Consider the following 24886-nt stretch of genomic DNA (forward strand, 5'->3'; position numbering starts at 1 on the left):
CACAGGCATGAGTTGGGATCAAGCATTCTTTGTCCAGCCCTCATGGAAGGCCGTGAGGCCAATTGTTACATTTAGTTTATAGAGCAATCATAGCAGGAATTGCAGCTTGCTGACCATACTTTCTGTCACTTTTCAGGTGTTAGTTGCAGGTTATGTCTAATGTTGGATTTAGGATTTGAATTATGGAATTTGTACCTTCTCAATCTGGATCTTGTGGATCTTAATTTTTATATAAAGTTTTGAAAACTTGATGATTTAAATGAGAAAAAACAAGAAGGAGCTCTTTTGTTATCTTCACGTTGGATGTGTTCTAATTGAAAAGATTTCAGGGCTGTTAAAGTGAATGCTACAGTTATCTTCAGCACTTTTGAGTTGAGGGGGAGGAGAGGGCAAACCAGCTGATGGTACTGTGCTGACCTCCATCCAGTTACATTGATAACAAATGTTTGTGTGCAGAACTGGATTGAGCTTTAGTGTAATACCTGTAATAATTGAATATGCTACTGACACTTATTGGCTTTTACATGAAGAAATGTGCTAAGGGACTGCTGATGATTACGAAGCAATCCCCATGTTTGATTCAGAGCAAGAGGAGAAAAATGAACAAGAAATAAATTGTGATTTAAAAAATCACAGTAGAAAAGGTATGCATGCCTTGGTGAGTAACTTGTGCAGATTTATGAAAGTGAAGAGTAAAGGCGAACTTTGGAATGACTTGAGTTTATATAATGGGCTGGGTCCTGACTGTCCACAATGAGTTTAAGAAGGAGAGAAAAGCTGCTTTCTCAAGGAGCGATGCTATCAGAAAACAAACACATTTCTGTTTCACTGGCTTCCACCTAGCTTCAGGCAGGTCAGAGAGCACTTCGATCTCAAGCCAGATGGTTTATAGAAGACTGTGTTTGGTGGAAATAGCTCACATCACCATGTATTGAGGCACTGCTGAGGACAAATGCACAAGTGTAGATCTGTCTACTGGGTTTCTCCAACGCAGCTGCAAGAGCTAAGTTTTGAAACACAATCCCACCCATGGCATGGTGAGTGAGGCAATCGCACAATCCTCTCTTGTGGCAGACTGACATTATTACTCTGAGAACTGAACATCTCTTGAATGTTTTGCGTGCGTGAATTTATGATCTGCAGTGACTGAACAACAGCAGTCATTTAGTAGATATGCACTTTTCATAAATTTTATGTGGGTGTTTGCATGGGAAGTTCCCATCATTCAACCACTTAAAAAACAGCTAGAGGGCAGCAGAGTAAGCAACCATGATTATCCTTAACCAATCATACTGAAGAATTGTTGGTAAACCATGCAAAATCAAAACCATCAATGGTGCGCCAGAATATCTAACCTAGCATTACATTGGTTGCAGAAAATTATATAAAGAGAGGGAAGAAAAAGATCACAAGGAAAAAAATTATAAAACAACTTAAACAATGATTAAGGTCTGATGTGGTGAGATTCCATGATTGTTTACAATTTGTTTCCAAAGGCAGAGAGGTTCTTTGATAACAACTAAGATTTACCATGACATTGGAATTTTACTTAGGCTGGCATGGATGATACCTAAGGCTGAGATCCTCCATTTAAAAAAATATTTATTTCAGGGAATGTAGGCTTTGCCTTCACATTGCTCTTGAGAACATGTGTTGAGCTGGCTTCTTGAACTGCTGCTTCCATTTGATGTAGATATCCTCACAGTGCTGCTGTGGAGGTTGGGGGGTATTGGGTATGAAGGTTGGAATTGCAAGATTTTGACTCGGCAACAGTGAAAGTATGGTAATATGTTTCCAAGTCAGGATGTTGAAGCATGGAGAACTTTCATGTGGTGGTGTTCCCATGAATCTGCTATCCTTTGGGGAGGCGATGGCCTCAGTACCATGAACTGCAGTTTGACTCTTAACTGCCTTATGCATAGTCAGCAGTGCCCACATTCCGTGAATGAATAAAAGGAAACAGCTGGAGGTTACGTTTTAGCTACCGCTTGATCACCATCCCTGCTCCCAAATTACCCCAGATCGAGGTAAATGGAGACCCTACCCACCCACCACCACCACCACCCCCCCCACCCCCCTCCCCCAAAACAACCTGGCTGGTGTCCCCAGATTGGCGTTTTTTTTTTGCCTGTCAAGAAAGCAAGGCATCAAGTTGGTGTTGAGTCGAGGCTTTTAATCTTCCATTTGTTGACTGCTTAAGGGCCTTAATTCTGGTGAGTTTGGAGATTCCCTAGTGAGTCCTCTTGCCCAACACATAATTGCTGAAGTTGGCGAGTATCTCTCTAAACCCAACTCACCTAATTCTGTGGCATGTAACTTACCTCCTGACTTCCCAGAGCCTGTCCACAAGGTACAAGTCAAGAATGTAATGCAGTACTCATTACTTGATTGGCATCCAACCATCACTCTCAACATTCACTTTCTCATGACCACATGACACACAGTGGTAGCAGTGTGTTCCATCTACAAGATATACTGCATCAACTCGCCATTCTTCCTCGTGCAGCACCTTCCAAACCATAAGTCCACACAGAATGACAAGAGCAGCAGGTGTGCAGGAACATCACTAGCTACAAATCCCACTCCGCACACCATTCTGTCTTGGAACCATTTGCTATTCCTTCATTGTCACTGAGTTAAAAATCCTAGAACTCCCTTCATAACAATACAGTACCTGCATCCATGGACTGCTGTAATTTAAAAGGAATTGCCACCAGCTTTGCAACACCAATTTGGAAGGGAAACTAAATTGGGCCTTGCCAGTGATGCCCACATCCCATGTCTAAGTAAGAAAAAGAAAAATTAACAACTGATAAGAGCATAAGGTCTATTTTGATCACTTCATCTTAGGGCAATGAGAAGCACAAGACATTGGAATTTGGGACTTCAACATGAATTGCAGTGCATGTTAATGTACAGCAACTAGCTACCAGCAACAGGGGACATTAGATTGTGCCAGGAGTTACAGCACTGTCATTAAAAGATCCTGCCCCAGATTCACTCTCAAAATTACTAATGTAGTAATTTGATACCCAAAACCTAACAAAAAAATCCAAATCAGTTTGGACAAAAGGAAAATACTGCAGAATACTGGAAATCTGAAGTAAATACAGGAAACTTTGGAGAAATGCAACATGGTTAGCAGCATCTGCAGTGAGAGAAACAGAATTAACATTTTGATTTATTTACAAGGCTTCTCGCTTCACAGATGCTGCCAAACCTGCTGAGTTTATCCACCATTTTCTGTTTTTAAATCAATTTGGAACCTGGCTTTTTGTCCCGATGAGATTTGTTTAAAACTGGACCAAGGTGAAGTACCGAATGTGGTCTTTACCATCTGGCAGATCCACACAAAATGAACTTGTTAAGCTTGGACACATGCTTAATTCATCAAAAGTTGGTGTTGACACTACCTTAGAGACCATTGGAAGGCCAAATTGCCATCTTATTAATTTAAGTAAAAGCAGACTTGAGTGACAAATTATGTATGTCACTCTTGTTTTTACCTCAATTCTCTTTTCCGTTAAACAATTAAAAGTAGAATTTTGGGGAGTAAGGGAGGTGGAATTATATCACACTGGTGCATTAAGAAATGGCTATCCTGAAGTCGGTACTGAAACAAATTGTTGGACCATGATCGGGGTTTATTCTGTGTCTAATCATGACCAAGAGTGCCCAATATTAGAAACTTCTACACCAACATCCTTCAAGTTCATGAAACTAAAGTTCTCTTTATTTAAAATGTAGGTCTTATTGAGAGAATTGCCTTATCCTCCTTATAAACATGTACTTAATATACACCGTCAGCGTTGGTTAGTCCCAATTCTACATGTCTGACCCTGTAACATTGAATGTTGCAAACATACCGCTACCACGTCTGGGAGTGTCCGACAGCAGGCTTTCTGCAAATGCCAAAGCAAATAACCGCTGTAGACTTTTAGGTTTTCAACCAAAAACATAGACAGTTTTTGGGTGTGGTAGGCATGACTGAGCAGGATCATGTCTGCTGCTGGTGTAGCAGAAGGGTTGGTGGAAAGATCAACTCACCTGCGGTGATTTCGCAAAGAACGGTTTCCCTTTGGGCTGAGGTGAGCCTGAGATTGCAGGACATGAGAAGAATTAGCTGCATTTAATAAGTTCTCATTTGAGGTCAGTTGATTCGCTATGACATGGAAAAATAAGGTTGGAGTTTGAGCACATAACTCTGGTTATCATTGTGTTGCAGAGGGGTGTTCATTCTGTCTCCTGCCAGGGAGTGGTTGATGCCTAATTTGTCTTCCATCACCCAACATTAGTCATCCTCATCTTGAAAAACACAAAGTGTTCACGCAAGTGGCTATTTTTGAGAAAATCCGCTTTCATGCTCCTCTTTCAAATATATCCTTTCAACATTGACTCCTGTAATTCCTGCTTGATAATACCTAGATCAGTGATCATTTACAAGGGTGGCACTTGTCAGATTAGGATGAATCAGTGGAACATACAGCTTCAACATGCACTCATGATTCTTAAAACTAGTTAAATAATGCATTTCTGCATTCAAAAGGAATATATGTAGCAAGAAAAACAGTCAAAGAATCTGAAAACAGAGCTCAGCTGAAGAAAACCACAACTGGCCCAAAAGCATTAACAAATATGTCACATAGACTGAAAGATTCATTAAGAATGGTGTTTTGGGGTCCGCTGAGCAGCTTAATACAACTGGCCAGTTCGGTCAACAGACCTCATCTTATTGGATCCACAAATGCTACTTGAGCTTAGGACAGAAATAAAAGCAGTTACACTGAGATTTACTGGTGGATTTTTGTCCACTTTATGACATAGATCAGGGTATATATTCTAAGATAGCAAACACGTATTACTTGAAATTGGGAGCAAAGGCAATAAAAGTTAAAATATTTAGTTAAAAAAACATAAAGACGAAGGTAAAAAAAAGTGTTCGTGGTAAAAGCTTTAAGCAGTCGGGTTTCTGGGGGAGGGGAATCTTCATACTTCCAACCACAGTAATTGAAATGATATTAAAAAGATATTATCTGTGGAGTTTATTTCCATGATTCTCCTGTACAGTAAATGATCATGAAATGATTCTGCATCATCTATAATGGCAGGTTGTCATTTCTACATAGAACAATGAGTTATTAAAATTTAAAATATTACATTTCAGAAAGCAAAATACTTTGTATGTTTTTTTAACTGAAAGCTTTAAGATGGATTTCATGTATTTCTACTTCTGACACACAGTTCCACATGCTTCAAGCACATACTGGGTAGTTGGGTGCAGAGGTCAGCACTCCCAGTGAGATTTTCCATTCATTAATTTTAACAGACAGAAAATCCTGCAAGGCATGTTGACCTCTGCCTCTGAATTCCCAAAGTGCACCCTCAGCATGTGAAGCTGTGCGCCAGGAGTGAAAATTCATAAGGCTTACTCTAAAGGGTGGTTGCTGTGAATTGTGCATGTACAGTAAATGCATTTATCAAGGTGCTACACAATGAACTAGGGTGGTAATTTTGGTCTATGAGCTTTAATAACAATCTTGAACAATACTTGTCAAGCCTAACTTTTATTGAATTCCAAAATCATGCAGCTTTTTTTTGTAAAGTTCATTTTCAGGCTTTACATCTTGTTTTAATATTGCTATTAAAATTAGAAATGAAATACACTGCAGGGAATGAGTCTGTAGGGAGAATTACGTTATTCATCACGAATGATCTGCTCTGTCCTGACCCTTGTGTTATAAGATGGGCAAATATGCCTGAAGGTGCAGTGTTTCTGCAGTAATAAAGAATTACCTCCATTTTTGGTGGAACCATTTATCACAAGTATTGCATATTTGCACAGTTAACAAATAAGCATTCTGGCATTATCATAATTGACCAGCTATTTTGGAACCTGGAAGGGGAGGTCTGTCAGGAGAAACAAGGGATTGTTCCTGTTCCTTGGCCCGTTGATAACCTGCAAGTAGATTTCCAAATAGACTTATCTGGACAAGTAGACCAACGCCTTTCACTGATCAGCTGTGAAGTTTTGAACTATACGCGCTTCAGTGGTACATCATCATAGCCGTATCGATGTGGATTGGATACACGAGGGTGTATCTTTGGAAAGTGTTCCGTATTCGCCAAATAAAAATTCTACATATGTGTACTCATAGCAACATGATTTAGACTTTCCTAACATGGTCATAACTTTGCACCCTTTGATCACCAGAAGGAGCTCACTATTATCCCGAGGCAGTGTACCCTTAGTTATGTTTTAGTTTTTTTCTCTCTGATCAGATTGTTTTGACAATGCTTTCCTCTGGAACGCACAAAGAAAATACTGACTTGTGAGTGAAATGACATTTGGTTCCAGCTTGGGCAACAGCCTTGCCAGGTGTTCTGAGATATTAAAAAACATAGTGGCTCTGTTTCTGGATGAAATATTCATACTTTGTTTGCATGGAGAAATGTCAACTTTTAAATAATTAGCCAGCCATTTGTGTGACAATAAAAGTTAAATACCTCATCGTTTGAATGACTTGTTTTAGTTTCATGAAGGAAACATTAACTGAGGTAAAATTCTTGTCTGGACTAGCATTGCAGGTAACTCACTGTTCCTTTTTGTATGAGTATTTGCGTTTTCCTTTTTTAGCTGGCTTTTTTTTGTAAACTGATCTCCAGCTGAAAGCAGAATCCATGAACTCCTGGCAAGATTATTTAAACGCTAGCACGCTAACATTTGCTAGACAAATATAGAACAACAGATGTCAAAAAGTGTAAGCTTAGTATAGTCCTAGACATTCACGCAAGAACAAAATATGTCTTTTTTTTAAAGCCATTTCAGCACATGAATTTGTGCTGCTGTCTGTTAATATGTTGTTGGACGTTGCTTGGACTATACATATTATTTCAAAAATCAAATAAAGTGATTTAAAATGGCTTTATGATCTGCATCTCTTTCATCTTTGGGTGTCATTAGCTAAAGACCTTTTTGTCGAAGACAGAGTTGAGGAACAGAGGCAGAGCAAGTACAAAGTAGACAGATCACGCTGAATAAATTACTCTACATGAGTTATGGAAATGTTTCATTCTTCCTGGTTTCTTCTTTTAAATTTTCCGCCCTTCTCTGTTGGCGGCACCGATTCATGGCGAGTTTGTTTACATGGACACAAACTGTCCCCTGGTTCTTCACTCAAATAGCCATTTTTTAAATCTGTGAGCCTGGAAAGTGAGCTGCAGGACAGTACTCTACCATGAAAGACATCAAGGCTAAGCCTGATTCTGTCCTCACTCAAGATATGCACACATCTGTCTGCACAGTCTTTTCAGTCAGGGATCACTGACCGAGATCAGAAGAGTGAACTGCAGTTTGTTTTCCCTCTCCTAAACCCAGCGGCTCTGACACCAGTGGACGCTGTGTCCATCAATACCCAGCTGAGATAAGCTAACCATTCGTACCTGAGGAGTTGATACCAAGACTTTCTAATCTGTATAACTCCATAGGCCATTCACCCACCAGAATTAATGATTTATTGGTGGTGAAATTTGTGTTTTACCGATAGAAGTAGGTCAGATCCAATAGTTTGACGTTCTCCATGTTATCAATAAACTTGATTCAATCGTGGGTCCGCTATGTTCTGTGGTTATTGTATGAAATTTGAATTCAGCTTTCTTTAAGTTTTAAATTCTTCATAATACTCATTAGCTTACAAAGTATTTCATAAATTTCAGGTCTTGTGAATGTTGTCCACTAGTATTTTTGCACACATACTGCAGCAACAATGTGAATCAAGGCCATCAATCAGCCATTCTATCAGTTTATTCTGAACTACCTCCTTATAAAAAAACTGCAAAAGAAAAGTAAACTAAATAGCTTAACATGACAAGTGATGACAAAAATCTGAGACTTTTTACTTTTTTGTGAACTCGATTTTGATGACTTTGATATTATTGGAGTGAAAGATTATTATGCTTACACTCTTATGTTGACCACCACTTATTGAGATTGGAATGAAGTCAACAGTGCTGTTGTCTGCCTATGGACATGGTTATGTCATACTTCTGGGAGACAATATTGTCACTTTTTTCTGCAGGATCAAAGGCACTACCATCCGTTATGTACCTATGATCCCTTCTTTGCTGCCACCTTTTCAAAAAAGATGAGCAAATTGTTTTTTGCCATATTGTACCAGAGATGTCATGTTTTGCTTCATCCAAACATGCCTTTTGGGTAGCACTCAAGCCTTTGATCCATGAGGTAATAGGTTCAAGGCTCATTCCATAGAAAAATCAAGCCTGACCCTCCATTGCATTACTGAGGGGGTACTGCATTGTTGGAGATGAGACATTAACTGAGACCCATCTGTCTGCTCTGTTGGATGGGTCTCTTTTGAAGAAGAGCATTGACACTATTCTCAATGGCCTGGCTGTACTTTACCCCTAGTAACCAAAGAGGTTGTCCCATTTTTATAGGGTTGCTGTTTGTATCCTTTTGCTGTGTGCAAAATTGGCTGCATTATTAATAGGAAGCACACCTCAAAAGTACTCCATTGGTTGTAACTAATCTGTAATTGAAGATGCTGGGTGTAGGTTTACTCTGTGAGCTGCAAGGTTCGTTTTCAGATGTTTCATCACCATACTAGGTAACATCATCAGTGAGCCTCCAGATGAAGCACAGGTGGTATGGCCCGACTTCTATTCATGTGTTTAGGTTTCGTTGGATTGGTGATGCCATTTCCTGTGGTGAAGTCATTTCCTGTTCTTTTCCTTAGGAGGTGGTAAATGGGATCCAAGTCAACGTGTTTGTTTATAGAGTTCCAGTTGGAATCCCATGCTTCTAGGAATTCTCGTGCATGTCTCTGTTTCGCTTGTCCTAGGATGGATGTGTTGTCCCAGTTGAAGTAGTGTCTTTTCTCATCTGTATGTAAGAATACTAGTGTGAGTGGATCATGTCCTTTTGTGGTTAGTTGATGTTCATGTATCCTGGTGGCAAGTTTTCTGCCTGTTTGTCCAATGTAGTGTTTGTTTCAGTTCTTGCAAGGTATTTTGTCCATGACGTTAGTTTTGCTTGTCTGTACAGGGTCTTTCAAGTTCATTAACTGCTATTTTAGTGTGTTGGTGGGTTTGTGGTCTACCATGATGCCAAGTGGTCTGAGTGGTCAGGCAGTCATTTCTGACATGCCGTTGATGTAGGGAAGAGTGACTAGGGATTTTGGACAAGTTTTATCTGCTTGTTTGGGTTTGTGCTATTTGAATACACTGTATAGATTATTTTCCTCTGCTTTTCGTAGTTCTTCTGTGCTGCAGTGTGTGGTGGCTCATTGAAATAAAATTCTAATGCAAATTCATTTGTGGTTGTTGGGATGATTCCAACCAGAAATCTATCAACAAATATGTTGACTTGGATCCCATTTACCACTCCCTGAGGAAAGGAACAGGAAATGACATCATCACCCCAAGGAAAACTAAACACATAAGTAGAAAGCGTGCCATGCCACCGATGCTTGATCCGGAGGCCCACTGATGTTACCTAGTATGATGACGAAACGTCTAAAAATGAACCTTCCACCTCAGTGAGCAAACCTATATCCAGAACCTCAACCTGAGCTACAAATCTTCTCAAAACTCGCTAAATGAAGATGTTGTACCTAGGTACATTTGCCCCCTAAAAAGGTGCTGTATGTGGCAACTTACAAACTTTGCACTGTACTCATTTGAGTACATATGACAATAAAGCTAATTCAGTTCAATTCAATAAAACACTTTGACATGCCTTGTCATGGTGAAAAGTGCTGTATAAATGCAAGTACTTTACTTACTTTCTCTCCAACAAGAAAAAACTGGATTGTGTTCACTGGACCATAAGAACTCGAGACAATTATGTTCAGTTTAATGTCATAGAGTCAGTGTGGGCAATAATAACCTGAAGCCCTTTTTGAGAGCAAAGGATCACTCTAAGTACAGTATGAATAGAATTTTGATGTATAAGAGATAATGCAGTTTGTAAGGTATATTGTTCAGCATAGCCTCTGGCTAGATTGGATCTTATATGATGAACACTATTGCTTTATAATTATTGACCTGGCATGAGAGGCCAGAACAGTTGTAATTCGAAATAAAGATGCTGCAGTATTTGACTGTATCAATTTATACAGTCCTGCAAAGAGTCACTCCCTAATTTATGTTTTAGTTCAGATTTTGTTTTGTAATGTAAGAGACCTTTGTTACCTCAGCCAAGATGCTGAATGAAACCATAATGCAAAAAAATGATAGTTGCTATGGTTTCTGTGTGTTTATTTAATGATTTATGTAAGGTTTCCTCTTTCTGATGTTGCGTGGCATGGTTTCCTCTGCAAGGAAATGCATATATGAGCCCCATAGACAAGAAGAAACAAAGTTCAATTTCTAGACTCATCTTGCTGCCCAAACAGGAACGTATGAACATTTGTGTAAGGTACAAGAAAGTTGTCTATGAGAAAAACATCTTAGCAGAAGAAATTTGTGCAATGCCAAAACCAGCATAAATTATACAATCCCTACAGTGTGGAAACAAGTCCACACCGACCCTCTGAAGAGAATACCACCCAGGTTCATTCCCCTACCCTATTACTCTACATTTACGCCTGACTACTACACCTAACCTATAGATCTGTGAATACTGTGCAATTTAGCATGGTCAATTCACCTAACCTATATATCTTTGAATTGTGGGAGAAAACCGTAGCACCTGGAGGAAACACACGCAGGCACAGGAAGAATGTGCAAATTCCACACAGACAGTTGTCCACAGGTTGGAATTGAACCCGGGTCCCTGATGCCGTGAGGTAGCAGTGCTAACACTGAGCCACTGTGCTGCCCCGGCATTGTATCTGGAATATATGAACAGTTAGTCACTAAATGCATTTGCATTATCTTGAGTTGAGTTAGTTGTGAGTAACAAATGTTTCACTGCATAAGTGAGGATGTTTTGTCTAATTGAATAAACTGTGGCTTCAGTTACATCTTACTTTAGTAACCTGTCAACATTTGGTTCAAATGCAAATGTCATTGTACGACTGTTATATGATTTTATTATTTTTCGGTATTTGCAGTTACTGGCAAAACTAATTCTAATTTCAGCAATAATTACTGAGTTTTGCTGCCTACTCCGTTAAACATAAGTGACCGTTCACCCATATCAGAATTATAATTGGAGTTTTGCTGCATTTCAACACAAAGGGACGTAATTGCCCGTGAAAACTTTTGCTGTCCCTGTCACACCTCAGTATGCTTCCCCCCAATTTTTGCCTAATTTCTACATGATTCTTGCTAGGATGCAGAACTGCGGACACACCCAGCCTCCTCAGTGCCTTGACAATATTGATGAGCCTAAGGAGTGAGTTTAGTAGCTATTTAGTCTGGGGGATTATTGCAATATTTGGTCCTGTCCTTTCTCAACATTCACACTTTGCAACAGAAGTCCCAGTCAGCAATAGGGATTTTTCTGCTCCCTACCTCCTAAGGGTTGGTGATACTAGTTGGTGGTGTTGTGTTCACTCAGGAGTCCTGAGTTACTGTGGCAAAGTGCTCTTTTCTTTTGCGTGTTATTATCTGGAGCTACAGACAGTAATAATAAAGGCTCCAACTTGCTTGCCATCATGGGACTGACCAGGAATTTTTCTCACACTTACTGCATGTTTTTGGTATGCATTAAGAGGATTTGGAGGTATAAGCACATCCGTGATTTTTGGCCCTTTTATGAATGTATCTTCCTTGGCTATCACCTTCTGGCATAAGCCTTCACCTCAGAGCTTCTGCATCAGAGGTGTGGATGTCTATCACTATGTCACAGGACCCCCGTGGGGGACCACTCCGAGCACCTCAGATATTATCACATTGCTTTATCAGCTCAACCTTCAAAGGCATTTATTGTGCTGTTTTAAACTATAATTCGTTATTGTGAAGCTTAATGTTTGCAGTTTCCCTAGCACTTGAATTCCAGATCCTACACCTGCAATCAAAAGACAATGATAGTTTCCTGTTATCAGAGGGATAAAAATAAGCCATATTGCCTTTTAGTGCCCTTCTGCAGCTTCTTCTGCCTGGCAAAGTTGTGGCTTTGATCAGTTACCTAACTTAAAGAATGAAAGAGGTTAACTTACCAACATATTCTCAGGCGTTTCATCACATAACTTCCTACCTGCAACTGCCCACCCCATATTTCTGCCATTGGTTACTGAACATATGTATCTACCAATCCAAAAGTGAATAGGCTTTTTATTTACATGATTGAATGGTTCTTCAATTTTAGCCAACAGCGATTTTCTGTATTTTTATAATATATAATCAAGAGTTTCTTTGTAATGGAGCCATCTTTGTGGAAAAGGAACTGATTGTGGAAGATCCACTCGTGCCTATGTATTAAGAGCACTGCCAGAGGAGTAGCAGGAGCAGTGCGATGTGACTCAAAATCCTGCATTTTATTATCAAAAATGGCTTGTTATCCATCTAACATTCCTGATGAAGGGTTTATGCCCGAAACATCGAATTTCCTGTTCCTTGGATGCTGCCTGACATGCTGCGCTTTAACCAGCAACACATTTTCAGCATCCATCTAACACAACAAAGACTCAGTGCCTCCTATTGGATCGCCTGTTTGGGATCCCCAGTTATATAACTGTAGAGTGAACTTGATTTAATTCCTGAATAATATGAACTCCATGAAATGGTCTTACAGTCATACAGCACTAAGACAGACCCTTCGGTCCAATTAGTTCCTGCCGAACATAATCCCAGACAAATCTAGTCCCACTACCTGGCCCATATCCCTCCAAACCTTTCCTATTCATGTACTTATCCCAATTTCTTTTAAATGTTGTAATTGTGTCCGCATCCACCCTTCCTCAGGAAGTTCATTCCACACACAAACCACCCTCTGTGTAAAAACTTTGTCCCTCATGTCTTCTTTTTTTTGAAAAACGGGATTGTGGAACCTGGTTTTATAATTGTTTTCTGACTCATTATTTTGAAAGAAGGTATAATTGGGTATTTAGAGTCACATGTCCCAGTTACTTTCATCCTCCTGTTTTTGTGCTGTAGTCTTCGAATGCAATGCTGGTAAACATTGGGAAGTTGTACCACTGGCTCATGCCACTTGGGAGCCCTATTCTCAAGTATATATTGCATTTGCATATTTTCCAACATTTTTGCGGCTTGTTATGAGAGTATACATTTGAATATTGTAGCAAGATCCATGGCTTAAGTTCATTATTGTTACCGTTCTTAGTTGTATTCCTGTTTTATCATGTTTGAACTTAGAACATTTTGTCTGTATCAGCTGAGGAACGTTTCAGTGCCAGTGCATGGATATTTGTGCCTGTGTGTGCTGATACCTTGCTGTTGTGTTTCTCTGTTCATGTGTCTGCTGTAGGTGCAGTTAATTTACCTCTTCCTGGTAACCTGTAATGAAAACCAAGCACTGTCACTCAGACAGGGTCACACCAGACTTGCTCATGACCTTCGAGTGTCCTGACGAAATCCAGCACACAATTCCACTGAGAAAACATCAGCACCATGGGAAGCATTTTAGGAAGCATCTAACCATAGAGACTCAAATTTAAGTAGAATGTACTGATGCAAATGGCTGCTAAGTGCCATCTTTTGTCAATATCTTCAACTGAAGAGCATGGATCATACGTTCCTTTTTTTTATAAATAATTGAGATCCAGGTCAAGTCTTTAGACTAACCTCCAACATTGGGTTTTCCCAATTGGGCTGTGGCATTTCTTATGTTCTCCATTGTAAGGGCTGGTCACTACTTCAGTAAACACCTTCCTTGGGAATCTTCAGCATTACCTGCTGACTTCGTTTGAGGCTGCTATGGAAAATACAGCCCATGGTGTCTGGTTCACCGTTTACAAATTGTTGAAGGAAATCCTCCAAAATATGCATTCACACTTTCTTGAGTCGTCTATTACAATACACTATTTACTTATAAAGCCAAGCCGTACAATGCTGATTTTTCTTTCTAGAGGAATTGTAACTGTGTAACCACAGTAAATTGCTGACAGTCCTCCTATCTGCGATAATACAGCAGAATATTTACTAGGACAATAGTGGATTGAGCCTGGTGTTATGTTCATATGATGGAGTTAGGGTCCAGGTTCAGTATTTAAGACTATATTTATCCAAATGAATGGAGTATGTTTGTATTCCATTCAGGGATCTGAAACATGCACCACCAGTGATGTCTCTTGACATATGTGTTCCTGTCACTTAATTGTCACTTCTAAATTTCCATATTACTGAAAGACAATAATCTTACGTTTGGAATGATTTTTTTTTTTACCTTTTATGCAGTCTTAACAAAATTAGATGACCTTTTCAAAATTTGGACATTCAACTACAAAATTCAGCTCCAGACTAGCCAGCTAAAATGTAAACATACCCAGACTTAGTGACACACTGTCTCTGAGGAACAAAAAAAAATGATATGGCAAAGAGGTTATTTGCTTAAGAGGAATTACCGTATTAGTACAAGATGATAGATCTCTCTGTAGAGTTATACCCTTGAAGATATAAGATCAGGCTGTGCTCGTTATCGGTCAATTTAATTTGATCTTCGCAATGATTGACGACATGGTGCAGCTGCAATTTTCTCTCCCTAAATTTTCTGCTCTCTTTTTTTTCTTTTCCCTACCCTGTTATTGAATTCACACAGTAGACATGAGTGATTATGTGCGCAGTCTAATAGTTTCGTAATGAGCTCATTCTTTTGTGAATCGTGCTGCACAGCTTTAGATTCTGGCTGTCGTTTTTCAGTTAAAATAATAATTAGACTTTGGAGCCAGCACACCAGGCTCACCACCCTACTTCATTGTAATTCCCCATTCGTGGACCTCCCAGAGACTAGCCTTGTGAATTAATTGTTATTTTACTTTAGCTGTATGCTCTTTGGCAGCATCCACATGATTCTCCTGTCACCAAGGGCATATTTCAGTGTAAGAATGTCAAACTCCGAGGCTGCTCCTGCACCCTAGATCTAAAATTATATAGGTCACAAAGCAGCAAAACGCAAGAGTCTATACAATGCTTGAGGATCCAGCGAATATAATGGCAAACCCTCCAGGAAAAGGTGCCCCTATCTTTCCGATAGGAAGGAGACCAGAATTGCACGCAATATCCAACAGTGCCCTAACCAATGTCCTGTACAGCCGCAACATGACCTCCCAGCTCCTATACTCAATACTCTGACCAATAAAAGAAAGCATACCAAACGCCTTCTTCACTATCCTATCCACCTGCAACTCCACTTTCAAGGAGCTATGAACCTGCATTCCAAGGTCTCTTTGTTCAGCAACACTCCCTAGGGACCTTACCATTAAGTGTATAAGTCCTGCTAAGATTTGCTTTCCCAAAATGCAGCACCTCGCATTTATCTGAATTAAACTCCATCTGCCACTTCTCAGCCCATTTGGTTCATCTGATCAAGATCCTGTTGTAATTTGAGGAAACCCTCTTCGCTATCCACTAACCTCCAATTTTGGTGTCGTCTGCAAACTTACTAACTGTACCTCTTATGCTCACATCCAAATCATTTATGTAAATGACAAAAAGTAGAGGCCCCAGCACCGATCCTTGTGGCACTCCACTGATCACAAGTGTCCAGTCTGAAAACCAACCTTCCACCACCACCCTGTCTTTGAGCCTGTTCTGTACCCAAATGGCTAGTTCTCCCTGTATTCCATGAGATCTAACCTTGCTAACCAGTCTCCCATGGGGAACCTTGTTGAATGCCTTTCTGAAGTCCATATAGATCACATCTACCACTCTGCCCTCTTTGTTACTTCTTCATGCACAAAGCCATGTTGACTATCCCAAATCAGTCCTTGCCTTTCCAAATACATGTACATCCTGTCCCTCCGGATTACCTCCAACAACTTGCCCACCACCGACGTCAGGCTCACTGGTCTATAATTCCCTGGCTTGTCCTTACCAACCTTCTTAAACAGTGGCACCGCGTTAGTCAACCTCCAGTCTTCCGGCACCTCACCTGTGACTATCTATGATATAAGTGTCTCAGCAAGAGGCCCAGCAATCACTTCTCTAGCTTCCCACATAGTTCTCGGGTACACCTGAGCAGGTCCTGGGGATTTATCCACCTTTATGCATTTCAAGACATCCAGCACTTCCTCCTCTGTAATGTGGACATTTTGCAAGGTGTCACCATCTATTTCCCTACAGTCTATATCTTCCATATCCTTTTCCACAGTAAATACTGTTGCAAAATACTCATTTAGTAACTCCCCCATTTTCTGCGGCTCCACACAAAGGTTGCCTTGCTGATCTTTGAGGGGCCCTATTCTCTCCCTCGTTACTCTTTTGTCCTTAGTGTATTTGTAAAAACTCTTTGGATTCTCCTGATTTCTATTTGCCAATGCTATCTCATGTCCCCTTTTTGCCCTCCTGATTTCCCTCTTAAGTATACTCCTACTGCCTTTATACCCTTCTAAGGATTCACTCGATCTATCCTGTCTATACCTTACATATGCTTCCTTCTTTTTCTTATGAAACTCTCAATTTTTTTAGTCATCCAGCATTCCCTGTACCTACCAGCCTTTCTTTTCATCCTAACAGGAATATGCTTTCTCTGAATTCTCGTTATCTCATTCCTGACTTTGAATTCCTGCTAGAATTATCACTCTACTACTTATGTATCTTTCTTCGATTTTTGTTGTTTCTCCTTCTCCTGAAATTGCCTCCTGCAGCATTCCATTGTTTAAGTTAACAAGTTTGGATCCGTGCTGTAACCCTAGATTGTCACATCGCTGTCCCATCACTAACTGCTTGGGGAGGTGGTTAGGATGGGGACTGCGAGTTCATTTACTGTGTCTGAAAGCTAAATTAGTTTGGAAGGTCTAAAAAAAGTGTAACCAACATTTTTCACACATCATCAAGAGCTAGAAGTCCTGAATGTGAAATCCTGGATCTTTAACCAACAATTTTCTTCTTCTGCCACTTACCAGCTGTGCGAAACGACAGGAACAAAAAGAAGAAAGACACCCCCAAGCAGGAGTGCTCTGAAAGCTACACAATCACACCTGAGACTGAGGATCTAATAGAGAAAGTACGGAAAGCCCATCAGGAAACCTTCCCAGCTCTGTGTCAGCTTGGCAAATACACTACTGTAAGTATCAGTGATTAGTGTATTCCACTAAATATTCCAGATACCATTGCTAAATGTACCAAGTAAGATTTTGGCACTGAAAACATTAATGTAAGAATAACATTAATAACCGTTGTGTGGACTGAAGGCAGGGGTTGAGGAGGAAGGAAGCAATAGGTGGAGATGGAGCACAGGGAAAGAGAACAACAGTTGGGCAAACAAAGAAATGGAGAATGGTAAGCCGGGGCAAAAGGAAAGCTGCTAATGGGCACCGTCACAGGGTGAAAATGAGTTGACTGTGGTGAAAGCAGCCCCTCTCATGACATGGACTGCTGTGTGGAGATGAGTAAAGGTCATAGAAGAAGGTGCTCATGTCCTGAAATTATCGAACTGGGAACTGCGGCCCACTGTCTGTTAAACAGGGATTGGAACCTTCTTCTCCAGGATTTGTGGTTTACACAAGGTGTTTGCAATGCCTCCCCTGACTGTTTCATTCTGATCCAAGAAAAGACATCTCTCCACTGCCACCATCTGTTCCACATGCAATGGGAGAACACTTGCTACTTTACTTGAGGTACTAGAGACTGATAAAAATCCATGAAGCCATACTAGTATCTCTGTCTTGAAAGAAGGGGAGGTAACTGGCAGATGAAGGACAGTAAAAATGGGTTATGGGCATTGAATAAATACACAGCCCATTCATGTCCAGTTTATATGTACGGTAAAGTCAAATACATTTAGATTAGTTCTACATACAGTAGTATTGATTTAAAGTTAACAATTCAGGTTATTATTTGTTTTGAAACAATATAGCTCCAAACCTGTCTATCCAAATGCAAGCTTAGATCAATAAGGCAAGATCACAGTGAGAGCTAGCATTAAGTCCAGACCATTGATTAGTCATGAAGAATCTAACTGGTGCAATAAACATTTGAAGGTACTGAGTAATAATAGGTGGTTTACAGAAATAACCTGTAAAACCTTTTACTTTAAATATCAACGTTAAATATATGTTGTTGGCAGGGATTCTTCAGATCTCACTAAGATCTGCCAAGAATTAAATCCTTTCAACACACTTTGGAAAAAACAATGAGTTCACCTTTCACATACAGTCCACTATTTAGTGCATGTTGGAACAGCATGGTAGTTTCTAAAATCTCCAAAGTGCCAGTCCAAACAGAGCATCAGTATTTTTTGTTCTCTATCATAGGTTTTTTATTAGTTTCACAGGAGGTTTCCTCATAGTGCCAAGGTTCTGATCTGTGATTAACTGAGGCCAATCAATGTTTTACTCAGTTTTGTGAAAACACGATGGGTCTGAAGGTACTGCCTGGCCTCTTTAGAAATCACCACGCCAAGAATTATACCATTGGGTGATAATGTGTACATACTGTATTCTAAAACTGGTCTTATGCAGTTTTAGCAGCAACGCTAACCCATTTCATGTAAACTTTAAGTAAATGGTTAACATCTCTTCTGGAATAGAGGAGGCAGAGGTGCCAGAAAATTTTGTTAATTATTCATAGTGAAAGCTCAGAGCCATTTTCCATGTAATTCCAGTGGGAAATTGAAATTAATTTTAACTGTGATAATTATTGCAGTGTTTAATAAATTGTTAACTATTAAAACATTTGATACAGCCTTATCAGCATGAATTTGTTCAAAACTTGTTTGAGTAAAAAATGAGGTCTGCAGATGCTGGAGATCACAGCTGAAAATGTGTTGAGCCATGTGACCTGTAAAATTCTTCGTTTGAGATTGATCTTTGTTGGGATATCTGTTCTCAGCTGGGGCAGTGGTATAAGTGCTAAACTGGATTACAGCACCCCAAATTAAGAGAGGAGGAAGGTCAGGAAAAGTGTCTGCTCCAGCCTTGTAAACTGAGTCCTGCTAGAAAATGAATCCCAATAGTTAAATGTCAAGCCAGAACTCAATATGACAACTCACTTATGAGTAGGAAGGATATAGATGTGATACTGGATGGAAGGTCACTAATGCCATACTCCATTGAGGTGCACATGTCATTAGTAAAAGGTGAATGAACTGACACAAGTAATAAAATCAATGTTGAATAGCATGTGCCTTTCCCTAGAACACATGTCTGAAGTTGGAACTTACATGTAAATATGTCGATGGAATGTATTCCATTTTGAGATGAACCTTAAAACTATCAGATTTAACAGAATAAAATGTCTCAAGGTGCCTCACAGGAACATTATCAAGTGAAGTATGACTCTAAGTCACTTAAAGAGAGTTTTAGTAAAATAATGAAATGCTTTGTCAAAGGGGTCTGGGCAAAAAAAGGCACAGCCACCAATGGTTCAATGATTAAAACTAGAGATGCACAGAAAGCCAGAATTAAAAAAGGACAGATATTCCTGCTGGAAAATGTTCATGTGAATCTCAGGGGACATCGGGATCAGCATTGCGTTCGCACTGTGATTCCCTGCACATTCAAGTTGTCTGCTGCCACTCGCGTTTTCAGCTGAGACATGAAAAATGGCACAGTGAATGTCCGTTCTGAGAAACATTGCCTTAGATAGAGAAGGAATTGGTAGGAAAGAAAGCAGTCATCCAGTGACCTGTTCTAAAAGTGTTCATGGATGAGTTTGTAGCTAGGGTGTCTCAGCCTTGAAAATAAAAAAGGAAGGAAAATCAGAAATTGGATGCTAGGTTCTGTGTTCTATGGTAGGTTAGTTCAAAATAATCTTGTATGTTTCACCCGTAATAATTGTCTTGTACTTTGGCAACAGCTGCTTCCATTTGTTTTATTTCTTAATCCTTTCTGTCAAGTGAGCGTATCTTAGATTCTTTCTCCTGCCTGCACCATTCCCCTGTCCTAGACTGTCATCCCAAGATGACATTTGTGAAGGTCAGTGTCTTATGCATGGAAGAAACTCTGCTGCATTAAGCACTTTATTTTCCTGCTTGCTCATAGTTAATGCCAAACCAAGCAGAAACAAGCATTCCATTAAAACTGGTCCTTAAATGATGTGGTATCTATTAAGGTTGTTCTGTCCTTGATCACAGAAGTGACAGCAAAGAGTTTTTGGGAGAAGGTAAGGTAATTACAATGCAACTGCCTAAAAGTAATGTGCCACAATCTTGCACTTGTTGGAGGTATGGACCAATTACCATCATTGTGGCTAAACATTTTGATTATTTGCTTGTTTGTCTGTTTGTTCAGAAAGTTGCTATTTGGTATCAACCTTACTTATTTAATAGTCTTGTGCAAAGCTCTAGATATTGTGTTTTTAAAAAATTCCAGTTTTATCCTCAGTGTTAGCCAAAGTCTGACCCTCGCTGCATTTCAATTCTCAGGCACCTCTGATTCTCCACTTCCTCCCCCTTAGTTCAGTGACTTCCTCCTGTGCTATAATAACTCCATCATTCAACCTCTGTACATAACCTGCTCCACAAATATAGAGCTCGTCGTAGCTGGACTGAAGTGGTCCCCACCCAACATACAAATGTTGACATTTCCAACTAGAAGTCAGGAAATAGGAATAAGCAGCAGGAAACTGAGGTGATATTCCCCCTTCCATTCCCCAGGGATATTGAAACCCAAATCACTTCTGCCCCATTGGAATGAGTCAGCAGTGACTGAGGATGGTGAGAGAAACTGGAATACTCTCAGCTGTCTGTGTTCCTTGCAATGTATGAGTGAATCAGAGTCATGAGGAAGATATTTGAGTACCTTTACAGATTGCGGCCATTTAATGGACGTATTGTAAACGAATAACGTAATTCAAGCTCAGAGCCACAGATGATACTGATGTATGAACTCGCAATGTGATCCCCATTCACCTTGGATCTAAAAATCAGTAATGACATTTTCTAAAACTGTCGGCACCTGCAACTTCATCAAAATTTGAAGCAATTGTGAACTTATCACAGTAACAGGCCTGAATAAAGGTCACTAGACTTGAAACATTAAGTCTGCTTTCGATCCACAGATCCTGCTAGACCTGCTGAGTTTCTCCAGCAGTTTCAGTTTTTGTTATGGGCTGTATATTATAATCTGTCCAGTCTGACAAAATGTTTCTTATGCAATGTCCAGTAAAGTTTGTGCCATGTTTTACAATGAGAGTTTCCATTGGAGAAGCTATATGCCAGGAACAAGTTTATAAATTGCATCCTTATAAGAAGAGACCATTTGGTCAGCCTTAAATCAGTAATTCACAGAAAAATGAATGCCACTTTGTTTTCTGTACTTCAGCTCACTTAATGGTGTAATTTTCATTTAAAACAACTGCATCCAAATAAGAGGTGGTACTTTGGTGAAGTTGTGTCATAACCTAAAATAACAGTCACCTTCGCTGAATCTTTTATTGAAAAGTGAGTTCCTATTTTTCTCTGTTAAACAACCAACTAATAAAACAACATTTCTAAATGTTGACTTTTTCAAAACCCTCCATTTCCCACCAATCTCAATTGCTAGTGCATGGCTGCAGAAGAAAACAATAATTTTCTATGATTACACAAATGCCATTCACAATTTATTGTCATCCACACTAACAATATGAGGACCAGTTCTGCATTAGAATTCCCTGTTTCAGTTTATTCTTCACTGAACAGGGAAGACTACCGACACAGATTGGGAGGATGGGAATCGATGCAAATCATATTGATATGTAAATTGATTTCAGTATCCAGTGCCTGTCTGTAAGACCTATTCTTAGAGAGAAAGGGATGCTATAATAATTTCCTAATTTTCATTGCAACAAAATAGGGGTATGTTTCATATAAGTGCTCACATATCTAGTTTTGATTTTGCTGTGAGTGAAGAAACAAGACAACAGATACTTTGGAAATCTCAAAACCTTTAAAAAGTACTTGGATGAGCACTTGAAATATCACAACATTCAGGGTATGGCCAAATGCTGGGAAGTGGGATTAATGTATATTTAGTGCAGTTTTTATCAGTGCAAACTTGATGGACTAAATGGCTTCTTCTATACTGCATGATTCTACAATTCTATGATTATGTTGGAGGATTCCACTTGCTACAAGTGTCATTCTGTTCCTTTTGCAGAACAACAGCGCTGAGCAGCGAGTAACGTTAGATATTGATCTCTGGGACAAGTTCAGTGAGCTCTCGACTAAATGCATTATCAAAACTGTCGAGTTTGCCAAACATCTTCCTGGATTTACCACTCTAACCATCGCTGACCAAATCACCCTCCTCAAAGCTGCCTGCCTAGACATCTTAGTGAGTACTTTATTTCTGTTTTATCATTTATCTCCAATAGATTTCTGTTTTCCTCCCAAGAAGGTATGGCTTCGTTGTCCCATGGTCATAGTCTATATGGTCTTTCATGTAGTTGACAGTTCTTCATTTGTGCCTTTGACAGTTTGTGTCAGCAAATGTTTGACTACACTGAGGCAGTGCAGTTAAACAGAGGTCTGCACCTGGATAGTAAACTGGAGCAGGAATACTGTATGATTTTACTCCAGCTTTGCACAGGAAGCCTGGCTTTTCCTTTAGCCTCACTCAGGTGAGATGGCATGACAGAATGAGGGTTTGCCAATATGTACTTACAGAGAAAGGTTACAGTGGATCAAATTGAGTTATTACAACATTAATATCAAAGCACACAGCAATAGGAAGTTCTTCTAACTTTCACTTTTAACAGACTGCAGGCACTAGTCAGTATCAACAGAACAGAAAGAGTTCTGGATGTAGGTTTGCTCGCTGAACTGGAATGTTCATTTCCAGACATTTCGTCAACCTACTAGGTAACATCTTCAGTGGGCATCAGGCGAAGAACAGAAAGAGTCTCATCTCTAGGTATTTGTAACAGTGTAGCACCAAAAGGTCAAAGTGGCTTTAGGCAGCTGCTTCGATTTCCTTGGAATTCTGTTATAGCAGGAAGACAAGGGACATTCATCTATGACTATTAACAAACCTTATTGCCTTTAGGAGATCTGTTTGAATCTACTCTGAGTTTATCTTTGACTGACCTTAGCCTAGGTGGGGACTTGAGACTACCTTGATGGTGTTATATATGATTGTGAGGGACATGGCCAGAGTGGATAGAAAGACACTTCTTCCATTAGTGAGGGGATCAAGAACCAGGGGCCAAAGATTTATCGTAACAGAAAACAATGAGAGGAGTTGAGGACAGATTCTTTTTACCTAGAGAGAATTGGAGTCTAGAACTCACTGACTGAAATCACTGAAATACTGGTGGTTGAGCTAGAAAATCTCAAAACATTTAAGCAGTATTTGGATATTCGTTTATTTTGCTATGATGTGAAAGCCTATGAGCCAAGAGCTGTAAAACAGGATGATTGTAGCCAGACCTTTAACTGGCAAGAACACAATGGACTAAACAACCTCATTATGTGTGGTAAATGTCTATGAGTGGATGGTTGCATGGATACTATAATTCGTAACTGGGCTTCAGAGAAATCAATTAACGTCCATGCTTCATGTTAGTATCCAATGATCCCTTCCACAAAATGCACGCGGATAACAGATGATTAACTTTGGCTTTGAGGTACTTTGTAGCTTAACAAAAGTTGGCAACACCAATAATTCAATTTCTTTTCTCATTTCTAAAGAGTGCAAACATATAAGAAAAGCAAGAGGCATTTGTGAAGCTGGAACTGATAAACAATTGGTGTCTTTCTCAGCACTAAAATAATGACTTATACATGTAAATAAGCCTGAGAGACACATCCTGCTGGTCATTGTGTTGTAACAGACTGCGCCATTTATTGTCAGCGTTCAGATGCCTGAACTGTGTACCTGCATCGATCATGAAAATGAAGAGTTGAGATCAGATTTTGTTTCCTGACTCTAGCTATCCATCTCTGCAAAAAGTATCCCAAATGTGTAATTTTCACCCCTGGTGATGTTGGAGGCGGGGGGTGGAATTGAGTCAGACCCACTACCTTTGGAACCGTAGCATCGGTGGGCACACATGCAAGGGTCTGTTATAAAACCAATCTTGGGTCTCTGCAACTTTATCCCAGTTTTTATGGATGTTGTTTGACTCTGCATGCCTCACTCTTTGTATCACCCCAACACCTCCCGCATCCCGTCCCCATAGCTTTCCATGTCAGCTCAATTCAACTTATTTACTCCTCACTCCTAAGTGGTCACTCACTCACTCACTCATTGCCATCCCATACCCACCACTGCATTCCATTCATACTCTCCATGTTACCTCCAAAGCTTTCAATATCCATGTTACCTTCAATATCTAGCGTGGACAGACCTCTATGTGGAAATGTTTTTTAAAAACGTCCCAACAATTGAATAAAGCTCTCACTCACACACTGAATAATGAAAAAAAAATGAATTTAAAGCTTCTAAATCTGCTCAGCTGGTTAATCTCTTATTAAAAGTATTAAAACTATTCAGATCCTACAGCAGAGGCAGCTAATCCTTCAAAAGCCTCTATTTATCAATCTGCAAACTCAGGAGATGCCTCCATTGAGGTAATTCAACAGTTGAAACTTGGCCGAGCATTCATAATGACTTAATGATAGCCCTTGGAGAAATTTGGTAAAGAGCTTGCGAGATGCTGCAGTTTTGTTTTAGGCTATGCCTGTCTTCAAAGCAGTCCAGTGAAGGGTCTTTTAAAACTTACTGACAGCTGAAGCCTTTTTTTTAAGTTTAAAGCATGGGGCATTTTTAAAAAATCTTTTGTTCATGACAGCTATATAGACCATATCTACCGTTCAGTAATATTTATATCTGTTCCATCAATTTTTCCCGTATAGTGGGTTAAGCCAATTGCAGCAGGTAAA

The 24886-nt window shown here is 39.7% G+C and overlaps 1 protein-coding gene across 12 annotated transcripts in view; it reads left to right on the plus strand.

The window, feature by feature from the left end:
• raraa (retinoic acid receptor, alpha a) overlaps positions 1 to 24886 on the plus strand; it is a 564031-nt gene that overhangs the window by 519570 nt on the left and 19575 nt on the right. For all 12 annotated transcript variants that reach the window (XM_060848780.1, XM_060848777.1, XM_060848785.1 and 9 more), the window contains 2 exons: positions 16986 to 17146; positions 22161 to 22337. In XM_060848780.1, the coding sequence (XP_060704763.1) occupies positions 16986 to 17146; positions 22161 to 22337 (338 nt within the window). The remainder of the gene's footprint in view (positions 1 to 16985; positions 17147 to 22160; positions 22338 to 24886) is intronic.

This window comes from Hemiscyllium ocellatum, chromosome 32, assembly GCF_020745735.1.
Source record: "Hemiscyllium ocellatum isolate sHemOce1 chromosome 32, sHemOce1.pat.X.cur, whole genome shotgun sequence".
NCBI classification, from domain to species: domain Eukaryota; kingdom Metazoa; phylum Chordata; class Chondrichthyes; order Orectolobiformes; family Hemiscylliidae; genus Hemiscyllium; species Hemiscyllium ocellatum.